Source organism: Eptatretus burgeri, chromosome 1, assembly GCF_056783735.1.
Source record: "Eptatretus burgeri isolate ZD-2024b chromosome 1, Ebu_testis_v1, whole genome shotgun sequence".
Lineage (NCBI taxonomy): Eukaryota > Metazoa > Chordata > Myxini > Myxiniformes > Myxinidae > Eptatretus > Eptatretus burgeri.
Window position 1 is genome coordinate 120,264,925 of NC_140961.1, and position 15,898 is coordinate 120,280,822.

The 15,898-nt window shown below is 40.7% G+C and overlaps 1 protein-coding gene across 2 annotated transcripts in view; it reads right to left on the minus strand.

The window, feature by feature from the left end:
- The window catches only part of LOC147035291 (serine/threonine-protein kinase Sgk1-like), a 66,526-nt gene that overhangs the window by 18,389 nt on the left and 32,239 nt on the right, over nt 1–15,898 (minus strand). For both annotated transcript variants that reach the window (XM_085896504.1, XM_085896495.1), the window contains 5 exons: nt 13,086–13,122; nt 12,894–12,980; nt 12,506–12,601; nt 12,115–12,270; nt 11,602–11,691 (listed from right to left, as the gene is read on the minus strand). In XM_085896504.1, the coding sequence (XP_085752630.1) occupies nt 11,602–11,691; nt 12,115–12,270; nt 12,506–12,601; nt 12,894–12,980; nt 13,086–13,122 (466 nt within the window). The remainder of the gene's footprint in view (nt 1–11,601; nt 11,692–12,114; nt 12,271–12,505; nt 12,602–12,893; nt 12,981–13,085; nt 13,123–15,898) is intronic.

The window sequence follows — 15,898 nt, forward strand, 5'->3', positions numbered from 1 at the left end:
GCAAAACCAAAGACAAAATTAAGATCGAAGTTAAAACGAACTTGTAACGTCGACCGAAGCAAAAATACTCCATTTCTCCACATGAATTTACGGAATTATGTTTGACCTCACGGTGACCTTGACCTTTGACCGATTGTGACCAAAATCTAATCAGCACAAGCCATCACCCTCCTGAATCACGGGGTGTAATTTGACATTGGTAGCTTCTTCCGTTCTCGAGTTATTGTGCCTACAAACAAACACACAAACACACACAGAAACAAACACACAAACACACAAACAAGCACTGATAGACTGGTACTTACAAAATCGTCAACTTGACCTCTCACCTTGTCTAATAAAAGCTATCTCGAGAGAAGGTAGTGACGCAAACCAGAAGTTTCTACGATGATTCTGTACCAAACCATCAAAAATCGTAATGTCGGCCAAAGCAAAAACCTCCATTTCTTGACGCAATTATTTAATATTATTTTATCAAAGTCACAAAACCGTAATATTCGGCCATCCACCAACAATCTTTACATATTCCGACGGCTTAGCGAGTCAGGCATGCGATGATAACCTTTATTGGGATAAAAAATGACTTTTAAACACCATCTTTATCGAAAACACCGTCAGCGCGCACACGGAAAACCTTTACGTGACCAACGACGCCTCTGCTCGAGCATGCTGCACCATGTGACGAGCTGTGACGCGGCGAGTGAAATATTTTTTATACAATCTTAAAACGTCTCCAAAACATCCGATTATTACCAGAATTTCGAAAACAGAGTTTTAAGCGTCCTAAGCGATCGCAAAAATCGAAGACAAAATTAAAATCGAAGTTAAAACGAACTCGTAACGTCGACCGAAGCAAAAATACTCCATTTCTCCACATGAATTTATGGAAATATATTTGACTTCACTGTGACATTGACCTTTGAGCGATTTTGACCAAAATCTAATCAGCGCAAGCCATCACCCTACTGAATCACGTGGTGTAATTTGACATTGGTAGCTTCTTCCGTTCTCGAGTTATCGTGCCGACAAACAAACACACAAACACACACAAAAACAAACACACAAACACACAAACAAGCACTCATAGACTGGCACTTATGAAATCTTCAACTTGACCTCTGACCTTGTCTATTAAAAGCTGTCTCGAGAGAAGGTAGTGACGCAAACCAGAAGTTTCTACGATGATTCTGTATCAAACCATCAAAAATCGAATGTTTGACCTCACTGTGACCTTGACCTTTGACCGATTTAGACCAAAATCTAATCAGCGTTAGCCATCACCCTCGTGAATCACGTGGTGTAATTTGACATTGGTAGGGTCTTCCGTTCTCCAGTTATAACTTTTTTTTGGATGTTTGACCTCACTGTGACCTTGACCTTTGACCGATTTTTACCAAAATCTAATCAGCGCTAGCCATCACCCTCCTGAATCACGTGGTTTAATTTGACATTGGTAGCTTCTTCCCTTCTCGAGTTATCGTGCCTACAAATAAACACACAAACACACAAACAGATAAGAGGACGGAAGTCATCAATATACTTACGAAATTGTTAGATTTCGTAAGTAACAAACAGAGGACGGAAGTCATCAATATACTTACGAAATCTAAAGATTTCTAAAGATTTCGTAAGTAACAACAAGAAGACGTTGTGCAGGGCATGATACTTGCAAAATCCATAAAACAAATTTGACCTCAAAGATATTTGGCTGGTTTAATTCAGTGACCTGAAATATAAATCCTTTTCAAATTTCAAGTCAATCGGATGGAAATTGAGGATTTTAGAAATACTGCCTTCGTTGTTGACCTTCGGCCTATTTTGATCTTTTGACCTCAAAAACAATAGGCTTCTTCCTTATGACAAACTCTATCATGTGGTGAAGTTTCGTGAAGATCGTCTTAAAATTGTGACCTGTTGGTGATGAACAGAGAGACAGACACAGACACACAGACATGCGCAGTAGGGCGTTTCATATTGCAACTTTTTTGGGCTAGTCAAGTTGGCTACCCGTTGTACCTTTCCAATATGGATAAAAACGCCACTCGCCGATTTTTTGAATATTGTTCCAAAGAATGGCCGCCGGCGGCCATTTTTTCCAAAATGGCGGCCTTTTCGCGTTTTGACACAGAAATCGACTCCTACACCTGCTAAAATACGTTAATGTTACTTGATATGTGTATGTTTTTAGATGATTATGATTGCTATGTCTGCTAGCAGTCGGGGACTAGACATTTGGCATCCAATATGGCAGAAAATCCAAAATGGCGTCCAAGATGGCCGATTTTTGGCCACTGGAAAGTTGTTTCCTCCGATGTGGGTTCCAATATGTCTAGTTATAGGTTTTTGGGTGTGCGGAATTCGTTTTTATGCTCTAAAATGCAATATATCTGTCACAGAGACGTCTGCGGGGGTCATGCTCTCGCGTTAAGAAGTAGATCTTGCAAGTCCGAAGAAGAATTTTGAATATTCTCGCCCTCATTGATATCAGAAAATAACAATTAAATATTCAAAGGTCAAACATGTATTTATTTAACATGTACAGTATATACACGAATTACTAGTATACTAATGCCATAATTAATGTTCTAATATGAATTCATGTATGCGTGCCTATCAGACTCGATCATCAATAATATTGGCCATGGCATGGCATACATGGCTGTAGCGACATTTCAAATTAAAATTTCCATAGTTCAAAACATCAATGTTCACACTTCGCTTCATATAGTTATCTACATTTTCTGAAGAGTGGATTTCGTGTATCCAGGATAATTCTGCCTGTGCCACTCAACCACTTGAAGCAAAGCTTGCCTTTGCTGTTCATCCCTCGTTTTGTCTATAAAATCCGAAATCAACTTAATTCCATGCTCTGCAAGGTCATTAACTATGTGAACATTGTGCACATAGTTTGTGAATTTTTGGTAACCATCACTTTCTGGCCAGGTGCTTGCAGGCTCACACATCCATTCTACATCTAGTAAATCATACAGTTCAAGAAGATTGAATAACCGCTACGAGTCGTCATCTATGAAACTGCTGAGACACAGGTCACTACTCTCATTTTCATCCACGGCGGAAATTTTGGCTTTCCTGAGCCGAGTTGATCATGAGGTAGTCTAGGTGTCTGATGCAACAGTTTTGCCATCGTTTCTTGCTCATCTGTGGGCACGTTGGAATTGGCAAGAGCGAAAATTACCAATTGCGGTGTCAAATACCATAGGTGTCGATCACTCCTTCATATATAAGTGAAAATGAAAATAACTATATGAAGCGAAGTGTGAACATTGATGTTTTTGAACTATGGAAATTTTAATTTGAAATGTAGCTACAGCCATGTACGCCATGCCATGGCCAATATTATTGATTATCGAGGCTGATAGGCACGCATACATTAATTCAATTAAAACATTCATTATGGCATTCGTATACTAGTAATTCGTGTATATACTGGACATGTTAAATAAATACATGTTTGACCTTCGAATATTTAATTGTTATTTTCTGATATCAATGAGGGCGAGAATACTCAAAATTCTTCTTCGGACTTGCAAGAATTACTTCTTAACGCGAGAGCATGACCCCCGCAGACATCTCTGTGACAGATATACTGCATTTTAGAGCATAGAAACGAATTCAGCACACCCAAAAACCTATATCTAGACATATTAGAACCCACATCGGAGGGAACAACTTTCCAGTGGCCAAAAATCGGCCATCTTGGACGCCATTTTGGATTTTTCCGCCATATTGGATGCCTAATGTCTCGTCCCCGACTGCTAGCAGACATAGCAATCATAATCATCTCAAAACATACACATATCAAGTAACATTAACGTATTTTAGCAAGTGTAGGAGTCGATTTCTGTGTCAAAACGCGAAAAAAGGCCGTCATTTTGGAGAAAATGGCCGCCGGCAGCGATTTTTGCGAGAAAAATTCTAAAACCGGCGAGTGGGGTTGGTATCCATATTGAAAAGCTACGACGGGTAGCCAACTTGACTAGCGCAAAAACGTTGCAATATGAAACACCCTCAATGCGCAGACACAGACACAGACACACACACAGATGCACACACACACACACACACACACACACACACACACACACACACACACACACACACACACACACACACACACACACACACTCACAGACACTAAGACACACAGAATAACAAAATCGACTGACCAATATACTTTAAAAATCTTCGATTTTGCAAGCAACAAACAGGAAAGATGTCATGCATAACACATTACTTGCAAAATCCAAAAAAACAAATCTGACATTAAAAATAATTGGTGGTTGAATTCAGTGACCAAATATGCAAATCCTCTTCAAATTTCAAGTCAATCCGATGAAAATTGACAATTATACACATTTGGCCGATGTCGAATTTTTGGCCTATGTCGACTTTTTGGCCTATGTTGACATTTTGGCCTATATTGACCTCAAAAATACTTGTTCGTTGAATTTAACGACAAGATTTGCAAATCCACTTCAAATTTCAAGTCAATGCGATGACAATTGAGAATTTTAGAAATTCCACCCAAGTTGTTGACCTTTTGGCCAAAGTTGACCTGTGAACCTCAAAAACAACAGGCTTCTTGCTTATGACAAACTCTCCCATGTGTGGTGAAGTTTTGTGATGATCGGTTTAAAATTGTGACCTATAGGCGATTGACATACAAACAAACAGACAGACAGAATAACACACAAGACCAACAAAAAAATCTTCGATTTTCACATGTAACAGACAGACAGAAGACAGACAGGGGTGAAAACATAACCACCTTCCAACTTCAGTGGCAGAAGTAATAAACGCTATATGGCGGCCATTTTGAATTTCACCATGGGGATTGCTTCCATATTTGTCAAAGTAGGATATCGAGCTCACGATCAACATTTGTTATGATGACAACCTTTTCAGAAGTGTCCAGGTGTCTGTACTGGGGCCATTTCAAAAACACGAGAAATTGTCTTTGCACGAACCTGTCTCCACACCCCCCTGTCAGCAAAAATGTAATAATATCCATCTAATTAAGAAATGAGCTTGCGGCCTTGGATCTTCTTGCTCTCAGAGCTCCAGTCAACCATCATGCAGGAAATTACACTTTTGGCCAGCATCTAACTATCCTTAGATTTTTCTGCATTAAGCCACTTAACGAACATACTTGAATACTCCAACACAAACCACCTTCATAATCCTTCCACAAACAATGCTATATATCGATATATAGCAAGAGATTTATTTCTTCGTTACCATGCACTTGCATGATGCCACAATATTGCTGCGCCTGGTGTGTATTCAGTTACCAAGCAGTAAGCTAGTGCTTGCTGAGCCAGTTGTTCCTTATCATTGGTTTCAAATGGAGTGCTTGCATGAGTGGTTAAGTCACTTTGCTAGTGCACTACAAGAAACTTGGTAACTGAACGCACCCCTGGTGTTTATGTAGCTGGATGGTGGATATTGGCGGTTAAGCATTGGAGGTGGCATGCCCGGTGGAACTTCGGGGTTGCTGGTGAATGTCCTGACCGAGCTGTTTCATCGCAGGCGTCAACTTGGGCCATGTGGTCACCTTCTTCCTGTTCGGTGTCGAGCTGTACTCAGAGTTGGCCACAGTGGCACACGTGCACTCGCTCGGTCTGACTACATGGAGAACGAGCTTCATCCTTGGATGGTTGCGAATGGTGGGTGGTTTTCTCCATGTCTTGCTGGAAAGCTGTTCTCACTGCTGGTGGTGCTTTACTGCAGTTGGGGCGGGGCCAAGGTTGCAGTGCTTTGCATGGGTTTCGCGTTGCTCGAGTTGGGCTGAAGACAGCTGCAAAGCTAGTTTCGCTATTGGCTTGTGTGGTGACAGGGCTGACAGAGCACATCCCCTGTCCCTTTTTCAAAATCAGCACTCTACTGCTGCTGCAAAAATCATTTTTGTTACAAGTGGGCCCATTGGCCCATTGGACCAAATTTTCATTATTCTTTATGGTGTTGTAGCACACCTGCTTACTGCACTGCTTGAGAATTAGCTTGACTTTAACCAAGCCAAGAATGATGTGCTTGGGCCAATGCTGGGATTATACGTTCATTAATATTATTATTATTATTGCCAAATTATACCACTATTATTATTGTTGTAACTATTATGAGTATTAATTAATATATGTTTTGTTATTTATTGCGTAATTAGAATGGCATGTCGTGGAAGGACATATTGAGCTGCTCGATACACATTAACATGGTGTGCATTTAAAACGTGGGAATTCTTCTGGATTGATTGTAGTTCGGTAGGTCAATCAATCAGGAGTTCATGATGATCATTTTGGTGTATCATATTCCACATCAGAAAGCTCCAGTGGAACTCCAAAAAATATGCCTCACACACACAACTTGTCCATTTACAGGATCGGAGCCATAATAATATTGGGCCTGTTAGTCAAATGGACAAAATTTTCATTCGTCATCACAGCCTTGTACCATACCTGCCTGCTGTACTGCTTGAGCATTAGCTTACCTTTCACCAAGCCCAGATGTGATTGGGACACAGAAGGGTGGTCGGGGGGGGGGGGCAGGAAGGGTAACATTTTATGTTTGTTATTATTATTATTATTGCCAAATGATACTACTATTATTATTTTTGTTAATATTGGTCGTATTTATTGATATCTGTTTTGTAACAATGTTGACATTATTTTTGTAATTTGTTTCGTAATTATAATGACATGCTGTGGAAGAACGTATTAAGCTGCTCTATACTCCTTTAACATGGCGTGCGTTTGAAACATGGGAATTGTTCCGTATGATTTGTAGTTAATGAGCTTACTCAAATCAGGAGGTCATGATGTTCATTTTGTTGTATCACATTCCACATCAGAAAGCTCCAGTAGAATTAGAAAGCTCCAGTAAAACTGCACACAAAACATGCCTCACACACACACACACACACACACACACACACACACACACACACACACACACACACACACACACACACACACACACACACACACACACACAAAAACAAGCGCGCGTGCGCACACACACACACACACACACACACACACACACACACACACACACACACACACACACACACACACACACACCTCGTCCATTTATAATAAGAGTAAGATGAAATGGAATTTATATTTTATATTATCTGCTTGTTTGTGGAATTGTGATTCAAGTCTTGAAAAAAATGTACTTTGTGAAACCCATCCATGAAAATGATCATGATGGGGCCAACAACAACCCCAGAGAAGATCAATATCGATGATGATGATGAGGAGTATGATGATGATGATGATGATGATGGTGGTGATAGGGCGTGGCATGTTATCTTTAAAATCATTATTTCATATAAAATTGAAGTATATACTCGATCACTGTGTGGGTTAACGTGTTCTAGGAACTAGTGGCGTGCAGAGGTCTGGTGATGCCCGGTGCAAATCTTGATTGTATGCCCCAAAGACTCAAGTATAAAACCTAATATACTGAGAAATATTATGAGAAAGGAAAAATTTTGAATGTATAAACACAAATGAAACATGAAATAAATAAAACGCTTTATTCGATTTTTCATATAAATCAATCAAATTTATTAAGTTATTTTCCCCAAATGATACCTCCTGTCACAAAACACCTGAACTTCTTCACTTTTTACATCAGCTGTGAGAAATTATTTTTCAATGCTTATTAAAGCCAAGTTGGTCAGTCGCTCCTGTGACATAGAAGACCTCAGATATGTTTTTATTTATTTCAGTTTTGAAAATGACCTTTCACTGCTTGCGACTGAAAATGCGATTGTAAGCAGTAATCTGTATGAAACGCACAGCGTCGTTAAGACATCCCTCCCATAGTGCAGTAAAGACTCCAGAGCATCTTCAGGATCAGGGGGAACTCTATTCCCTCCAGCTCGAAGGAGCATCACAAAATCAATAATTTTGTCATATAACTGAATTGCAACCACATCATTAACATAATAATTTGCAAAGTCTGAACATTCCTTTTTTAATTTCTCTCTTTCTTGTTCATCTTCAATCACTACTGAATTCAAGTTCAGAAGAAAAGAAAATCGGTCACTGAGTCTTTGAAGATGGACAATGCGGTCTTCAATTCCAGTTTTTAATCTGTTCACAATCTCTACCATTACTCTATTCATTTCTTCTTATGCCGTCAGTCCACTACCTCTTGCTGACTCTCCAGGCATTATTCTTCTTCTCCTTGTTCGTGCAATTGGTATTCCCCAATTTTCACAATATTCATTGGCTAAATCTATTGCATTGTGGATAATTTCATCATTCTTCAAATTCAAGATATGAATAAGTCCTCTCAGATCACAAGAAGCTTCATGGAACCCCATTTTCGGATCCTGCAAACGTTTTGAGACTTTCTCCACTGATGATAATACTGAGTACCAAAAATTTAATAAAGCTATAAACGGGAACTGTTGAATAGAGTTCAGTAGCGATCTTGCATCAGATTTAGTTTCCCTTGAAAATTCTCCTTCCAGCAGGTTTTGAAGGCTTGCAATAACGTTGTCACGCTCTTCGTGGATTACTTGCACAGCATCATGGCTGGAACTCCATCTTGCGTCACACTTTTTTCACAGTCCGAGTGACAAAAGATTTTAACACTTCCCAACGAGAAGTAGATGAAGAAAAAAAAAGTAAAGAGTTTTTCCAGAATTCCAAAAAATGTAACAACAACAGGTAGTACCTCACTTGCATGGACACAGGCCAAATTGAGGCTGTGGTTCTCGCAGTTCACAAACACATCTTTTGGGTTAACTTCAATAATTTTTTGTTGAACACCTCCTCTCACTCCAGCCATAACTGCTGCGCTATCATATACTTGACCACGACAGTCATTCATGGAAATTTTGTCTTCTTCCAATTTTTCCTGAATTTTATTTACCAGGCTGACTGCATCTTTCTTGTTGACTTGAAAAAAATCCCAGAAATGTCTCCTTTATTTCTACTTTTCTGTTTTCATTAATATGAATGTAACACAGAATTTCAGAAACCTGATCTTCATGGGCAATATCTGGAGTTGAATCCAGCATTATGCTAAAATATTTTGCGTCCTTAATTTCGGAAATTATATTTTTCTTGAGAGTTTCACCAAGAAGATTGATTATTTCGTGTTGAATTCTGTTGGACACGTAGGTGACACTTTTTGGTTTCTCTTTCCCTCTCTGCAAGTGTTTTGCTAAGATGTCATCATATTTGGCCAAAAGTCTGATTGTTGCTAGAAAGTTTCCTGTATTTTCACTGACTGTCTCCCCTAGCTCTGATAACCCAGATAGTCCTTCTCCTCGATGTCCACAATAGGCCAGATTCTGTTTTGCCAGAAAGGATATATCCTCGACAATCCGTTCAGTTATAGCTTTCCATCTTTTCTTTTCAGCAGACATTTGCTGTTGAAGTTCAGCATCTATCATAGTTGAATGATGGAGTCGAACTACGAGGTTCAGGTATTCCCTCATGTGAGCTCTATGAGAAGCGCTTTTCTCATGGTCAGGTATTCTAGGATTTAATTTTCTCCAAGTGGAGAAACCGTCTTCCTTTCCAAAGTTTGACACAGATGACAAATGCTCCTTTGAAAACAAAAAGCAAACAAAACAATAGCATGCTTTCCGATATGGAGAGTATAACAACCATTTTCTCTCCACAATTTCTCCGTTTGTGGAAACTTTATCAAACCACTGCTTGGAAAATGATCTCCCATCCTTCTCAGCAAATGGACCACTTTTATTCTGATATCTTTCAGGGCCATGTTGTAATATTGTCATCTTCAAATGATCTGGAATCGGTTTCTTCAAACAGCCAAAATTGCTTCTTTGCAAAAAATATGCTAAAATCTTCTTTATTTTCTTCACACGGATCACCATCCTGACAATGAGACTGAGGAGAGAGTGTATTATGCTCTGACCGAGCTGAATCCATATCAGAAAAATCCTTCTCTGCACCCACATCATCTTTTACTTCTCCAGGTTCTCCTACTTCTTCTTTACTTCTTTTTATCCATGCATCTAATGCCCCTCTTTGATGGGACTCATCTTCGACTCTGCCCCTCTTTTTTTTCCTGTTCTGTGCTCCACTCGGTAGTACTTTCTTCATCTGAGACGTCTGAATATATATATATATGAAGTAATTACTAACTTACACACTTCTGAGACAAGCTTATTTTCTCTTGAACAAATATTCATTCTTGTATTTGTAGATAATAAGAGAACAAAATATCTTACTTGGAGATAAAACGATTAAACCATTAGAATTAAAACAATAATATTGTTATAGATAATAGCTCCACCACCAACTCCCTGCTCGTTGCCAACGCGGCTTTTTATAGCCTAAGGGGAGAAGCCGTTGGAGGTTTCACCACCCAAAATCGGCGCTTCCCCCTTTCACCTCTGAACCTTCACCCCAGGCTAGCTCCACCCCTTTCACCACCGATTGGCTGGCCTTTTCCAGGACAAAGCCCGTCTTGATCCGTTTATGCAAATTAGCAGTTTGGACGGCTGATTGCACACGGACGCTGGAATATGGCTCCCCCTGTTGCGCCGCGAGTTCGTAGCAACAGCATTTTGCGCTGTTTGCTGAGGAGGACGCTGTGTTGTGGAGATGGCATGGTTGTGGAGAATAAACTATACTGAAATAATTCTGAAACTCGATAATAATAAGCACACAAAATACTCGTAACATTTCATTTTCTATCTCAAAAACCGTAAGACGCATGAGAAAATGGGAAGAAAATGGTAAACAATCGGTCAGTTGCAGATGGATAAACCATATTTCATTTCTTTGTTCCTTCGTATCAAATTATTTCACACTGATTCTCCACTGATAATTTTGTGCAATTTATATCATAGACTTGCAAATTAGTGGTATCTGTATTCGAATATTAACATGTTAAGGAATAAATGTCTCCTATTCCGAGATTAAATGCCATAGCAGTCCTCTGATCATCCAGGCTTCACTTTTACTACGTCCCACGTAAATATTTCATTAAATATCACCAAAAAACCTATAAAAAACGTAGTTGCACCCGTTCTAGAGCTATTCACTGACCTGAATAGGGAAAAGAACTAATCTAGATGCACAAAAAGCTGATATGACGAAAAGACGAGTTATGACTCGAGGAAACGCAGGAACGAACAGCCACGTTTGCTTGTTGCTTTTGATGGTTGCACCACGTACATCATGCGCATGCATGTGGGGGGATGGGGAGAAGCACCATTTTCTCGAGACAGAAAGGGTACACCATGTTAAAGGAATAAAGGGCTAACAACTGGCTCTGCAGGGCAGTGAGCCTCCAAAAATTGATTTATCACCGCTGAAATTTTAAAATTACTATCTTATTTCCTTCTCTGATTGAATGCCCCCATCCAATGGATGCCCGGGGCCAACGCACCATCGCCCCCCCCCTCCCTCTGCAAGCCACTACTAGGAACTCCTGTAGGTGTTACTGATTTAGGCATAATTAACTGCCCGAAACCAAGTTTACACCGCCAGTAACTTTAGTGAGTCATCCTTAATTATCAAGTTTTCAGGTGCATTATGACGTCGAACTTCCACCATTATCCATCACACAGGGAAGCAAGCTCACCACATTGGGGTTGAATGGGGGCTTGATCCTTTTGGCATCAAGATCTTCCCAAATGATACTGGAGAAGAAAGTGTGCATTTTGATTTCCAGCTGAGGAAAAAAACCATCAAATTAATTAATATTACAGCAGAACCAGTTAGATGCCTTCGCTCACCTAAAATCATAAAAATAAAATATTTAATAGACCACATGAGAGTTACATTTTCTGATGGTTCCATTAGTTTTTGCATCATTCTCTCTTTATGGGCATACCACTTCATCAGAGTAAAATAAAAATTATGAGGAGTTTAAGAATAAAACTTACTGTTCGACTCAAACTGATGTGTAGCTGCCTATTCAAATCACTCCAAAGCAAATGAACTCTACTGTGCTTCATACAAAGCAGAATTATCAAATAGGAAATACTAAAACTTTCTCCTGGTATGTAAGAATCACCCATTGTGTGTAAATTGAAGAGATGTGCAAGTGAGTTGGCATTAAGTGGAGAACACTTTTAGAAAGCAGGACACTTACAAAGTCCATATGAGCTCCGAGCCGCAGTTCCCTGTCTTTCTGTAGCAATCCCTCGAGGATGCAACGTGCCGCGTTTGAAATGTTTGGCTTCAGCTGTAGTGGCTGATGGAGGATGTTGTGATACATCTTCGCTGTGTCTGTGTTGTAGAAAGGCGGCTGAAGCCCATAATGATAAGGAGAGTAGAAGATTAAAACGTCGGTCTGACTTTTCACCAAATATACCCACATAGTGCATCAGGTCATTGTGTTTTGCATTGATGTGGCTAATGGAGTGCAGCGACTCTGGATACAAATGGCAGTCAAAAGGTTTTCCCCTGAAATATAGAGCAATTGGTCTGCACCAGTGAAATTCAGTACAGACGTTTGTATCATGATTATAAAATTAACTCACCAGCCCATAAAGCATTTCATACAACACGGATCCCAGGCACCACCAATCAACCGTCCGGTCGTAGGCCTGCTTCTGCAAAACCTCTGGTGCGAGGTACTGTGGGGATGAAGGAGGAGCATGATCACTTCAACTTGCAATATATGCATCTCATTGGTTAATGACTTTTGGTTTGTTACCCAAAAAGAACACGTTAACCTAAAAAAACCAGATTATAACATGATGTTGCTCCTTTAGGGACACAGCATGCTGATGATCTAGCTTTTTGAGCAAATGAGATTTGTGGCACACAATTGGGAAGAACGACGTTCAGCTGAGGATTACTGTGATCCTGAGTTTTGATTTAACAGTTGCTCGCACTTGGCAAAAGGGTCTCATTCATGTCACTCACTTCAGGGGTGCCGCAAAATGTGGATGTGGTGTCGTTTGGGAGAATTCCTTCTTTGCAAAGCCCAAAGTCTGTCAGCTTTAGATGTCCCTGTGAGTGTTATGGGAGGAGTCAGGGAAGACCTTCAGACATATACAGACAATCTATATGAATATGCCAATTGTAGAACAGTGCGAATAAATTAATAATTAATACCTCAGAATCCAGTAAGATGTTTTCAGGTTTGAGGTCTCTGAAAAAGAAACAAATGTTTGCAGCATTAAGACGTTCATGGTTACAAACCATGTCGTTGTGGAAGAGTAAATGGTGTAGGTTGTAAATGATCCCCTATTATGTGATTGCTTAAAAATAATAATTTGTCCTGAAAAGTGCCACTGAAATTCATAATTAACTTCCTTTTTGCATTTGAGGATTTAAAGGCAAAACCGTGGCATACTTGCAGTGAGATTTTCATTTTATTAAAAAGCCAATCACTTCCGAGAATACAAGGAAATACTGTCCTCTGCTCCAAGGCGCAAGGAGAGGCCATTTGGTCCATCATGCCTGTGTCAGTCACATGCTCAACCCCAGCTAACCTTAAGCAGGGAATCTGGCAAGGTTGTCAGCACGCAAAGACCTACTTTTTTCAACAGATACCCTGAGATCATTAATATCCACAGCGTAAAACACAAGTAGCATACTTCTCTTTACCCGGTATATTCTGGGTTTGACCCCGAACCTAAATATAATATGTTGCCCTGATGCACAGCAGGCAGTTGGAGGATGAGGCTGGATGCACTCTGTGACTGCGGAGGAGTTCAGACGATGGAGCACATCACGTCACACTGCCCCTTGCGGCAGTTATCGGGAGGACTCTTAGCTCTCCACCAACTCACCCCTGAGGCAGCCATGTTGCTGCAGAACCTGGACATTAAACTTCAGCACAATCTATATTGGCTATAAACAATAAGAAGAAGAACAGTGGGCAGAATGTGTTGCTTATTTTCTTTAACAATTGCAGAAGGCTCCTCGAGGAGCTTTCTTGTACATAAATCGCATGGAGTTCAAAGAAATTTGTTGATATCGGCATACTTTACAAGAATTATAAGGCCACAAGTAAACAATATGCCTGGTATTGGCTTAATGGTTAGGGTGGTGGGCTTGGGATCCTTGGGTCCTGAATTCAAATCCCGCTCAGCTGTTGAATTAATACCAGGTGGGGTTAACTGCCATCCTTCCGAGGTCGGCAGAATGAGTGCCGGCATGTTGGTATCCTGTGTCGGAGTGGCGACCCGTCCAGGATTGTGTCCAATAGCCAAGGAGACTGCTTTGGCAGCACCAGCGCTCTGCACAGAGTATGGTCCCAATGGATGGATGGATGGAAGTAAACAATGGAGTAGGCCTAACACATCTGCTATAATATGGGATTTAAACCTGGGTTACTTACTTTATGCTAATCCTTCACTTGACACCCTACGAAATAGATATGATGTCTTTTTCCGATTTCCTAATTACAAAGAAGATAAATTTGCGATTAAAAGTTGATACTCTTCTTCTTCAAATTACACTGAACAACAATTTCAAAAATTTTTTTTTACTGGAGATGTGTAAAGTGATTAAGACTAATTTGGGTACGCTGATTTCAAAAATCATAACCGTTTTGCTGTATCACGTCAGGATTTTCAGGAACAGAAATATTCCCATTGCCTAGAAGTCAGGATTTCAATGAAATTTACATATGTCTTTAACATGTCTATTTCGTACAATTGTTGTTAACTTGTGTTATATTTCTTTCTTTCAGATAAAGATGAGTAGGCGTTCCTGTACCAATCATCCTGACAACTTCTGTTATGTCTGTGGTCGGTATACCAAAAAAGATCAACAGCGAAGTATATCTACAGCAGTGAAAATGAAGGCCGCCTACTTTCACTACTTCGGGTGTAAGGTGGGGGACCAAGAACAGAGCTGGGCACCACACATCTGCTGCACAAGCTGTCACACAACCTTGACTCAGTGGTTGGTGGGCAAGCGCGTGAGCATGCCATTTGCGGTGCCCATGATATGGCGTGAGCCGCAGAATCATCATGATGATTGTTACTTCTGCTGCACAAGCATCGCCGGCTTCAACAAGAAGAATAAAGGTCACATCAAGTACGCTGACTGCGTCTCTGCTCGTAAACCTGTGCCTCATGATGACGAGAACCCCGTTCCAACACCTCCAGCTGATCAGAACATAGCTGTAAACAGTGGTGAAGAGGATGGTGATGATGAACCTTTTGAACCCGACACTCAAGAATCACACCTTCTGAACCAGGGAGAGTTAAATGATCTTGTAAGAGATCTCTCGCTGTCAAAGGCGAAGGCAGAGCTGCTTGGATCAAGGCTGCAGCAGTGGAATCTACTTGAACCTAACACCAAGATATCCTTGTTCAGAGCACGTCACAGAGACATGGCTGAGTTCTTTGAGATGGAAGACACGATGACATTCTGCAGTGACATCAACGGTCTGTTGAAAGAATTTGGGTGTGATCACGATCATGCAGACTGGCGCCTCTTCATCGACTCGGGGAAGAACAGCTTGAAGGCTGTTTTGCTCCACAATGGCAACGAGAAACCATCAGTCCCACTGGCTCACGCGTTCGGCATGACAGAGACCTATGAGACTATGCGGCAGCTGCTTGATTCCATCAAGTACAATGACTTCAACTGGCACATCTGTGGAGACTTGAAAGTGGTGGTGCTGTTGTTAGGGCTGCAGTCAGGCTACACGAAATACATGTGCTTCCTTTGTCTCTGGGATAGCAGAGACGACAAGAATCACTGGACGAAGAAAGATTGGGAAGAGCGAAAAGAGCATGTACCTGGTCGACACAACGTGAAGCATGTCGCCCTTGTCGACCCAGCCAAGGTTTTCCTTCCACCACTCCACATAAAGCTCGGCTTGATGAAAAGTTTTGTACGGGCAATGGATCTGAATGGGCGTGGGTTTTATACCTCAAGGAAAAGTTTGGCAACACCTTGTCGGAGGC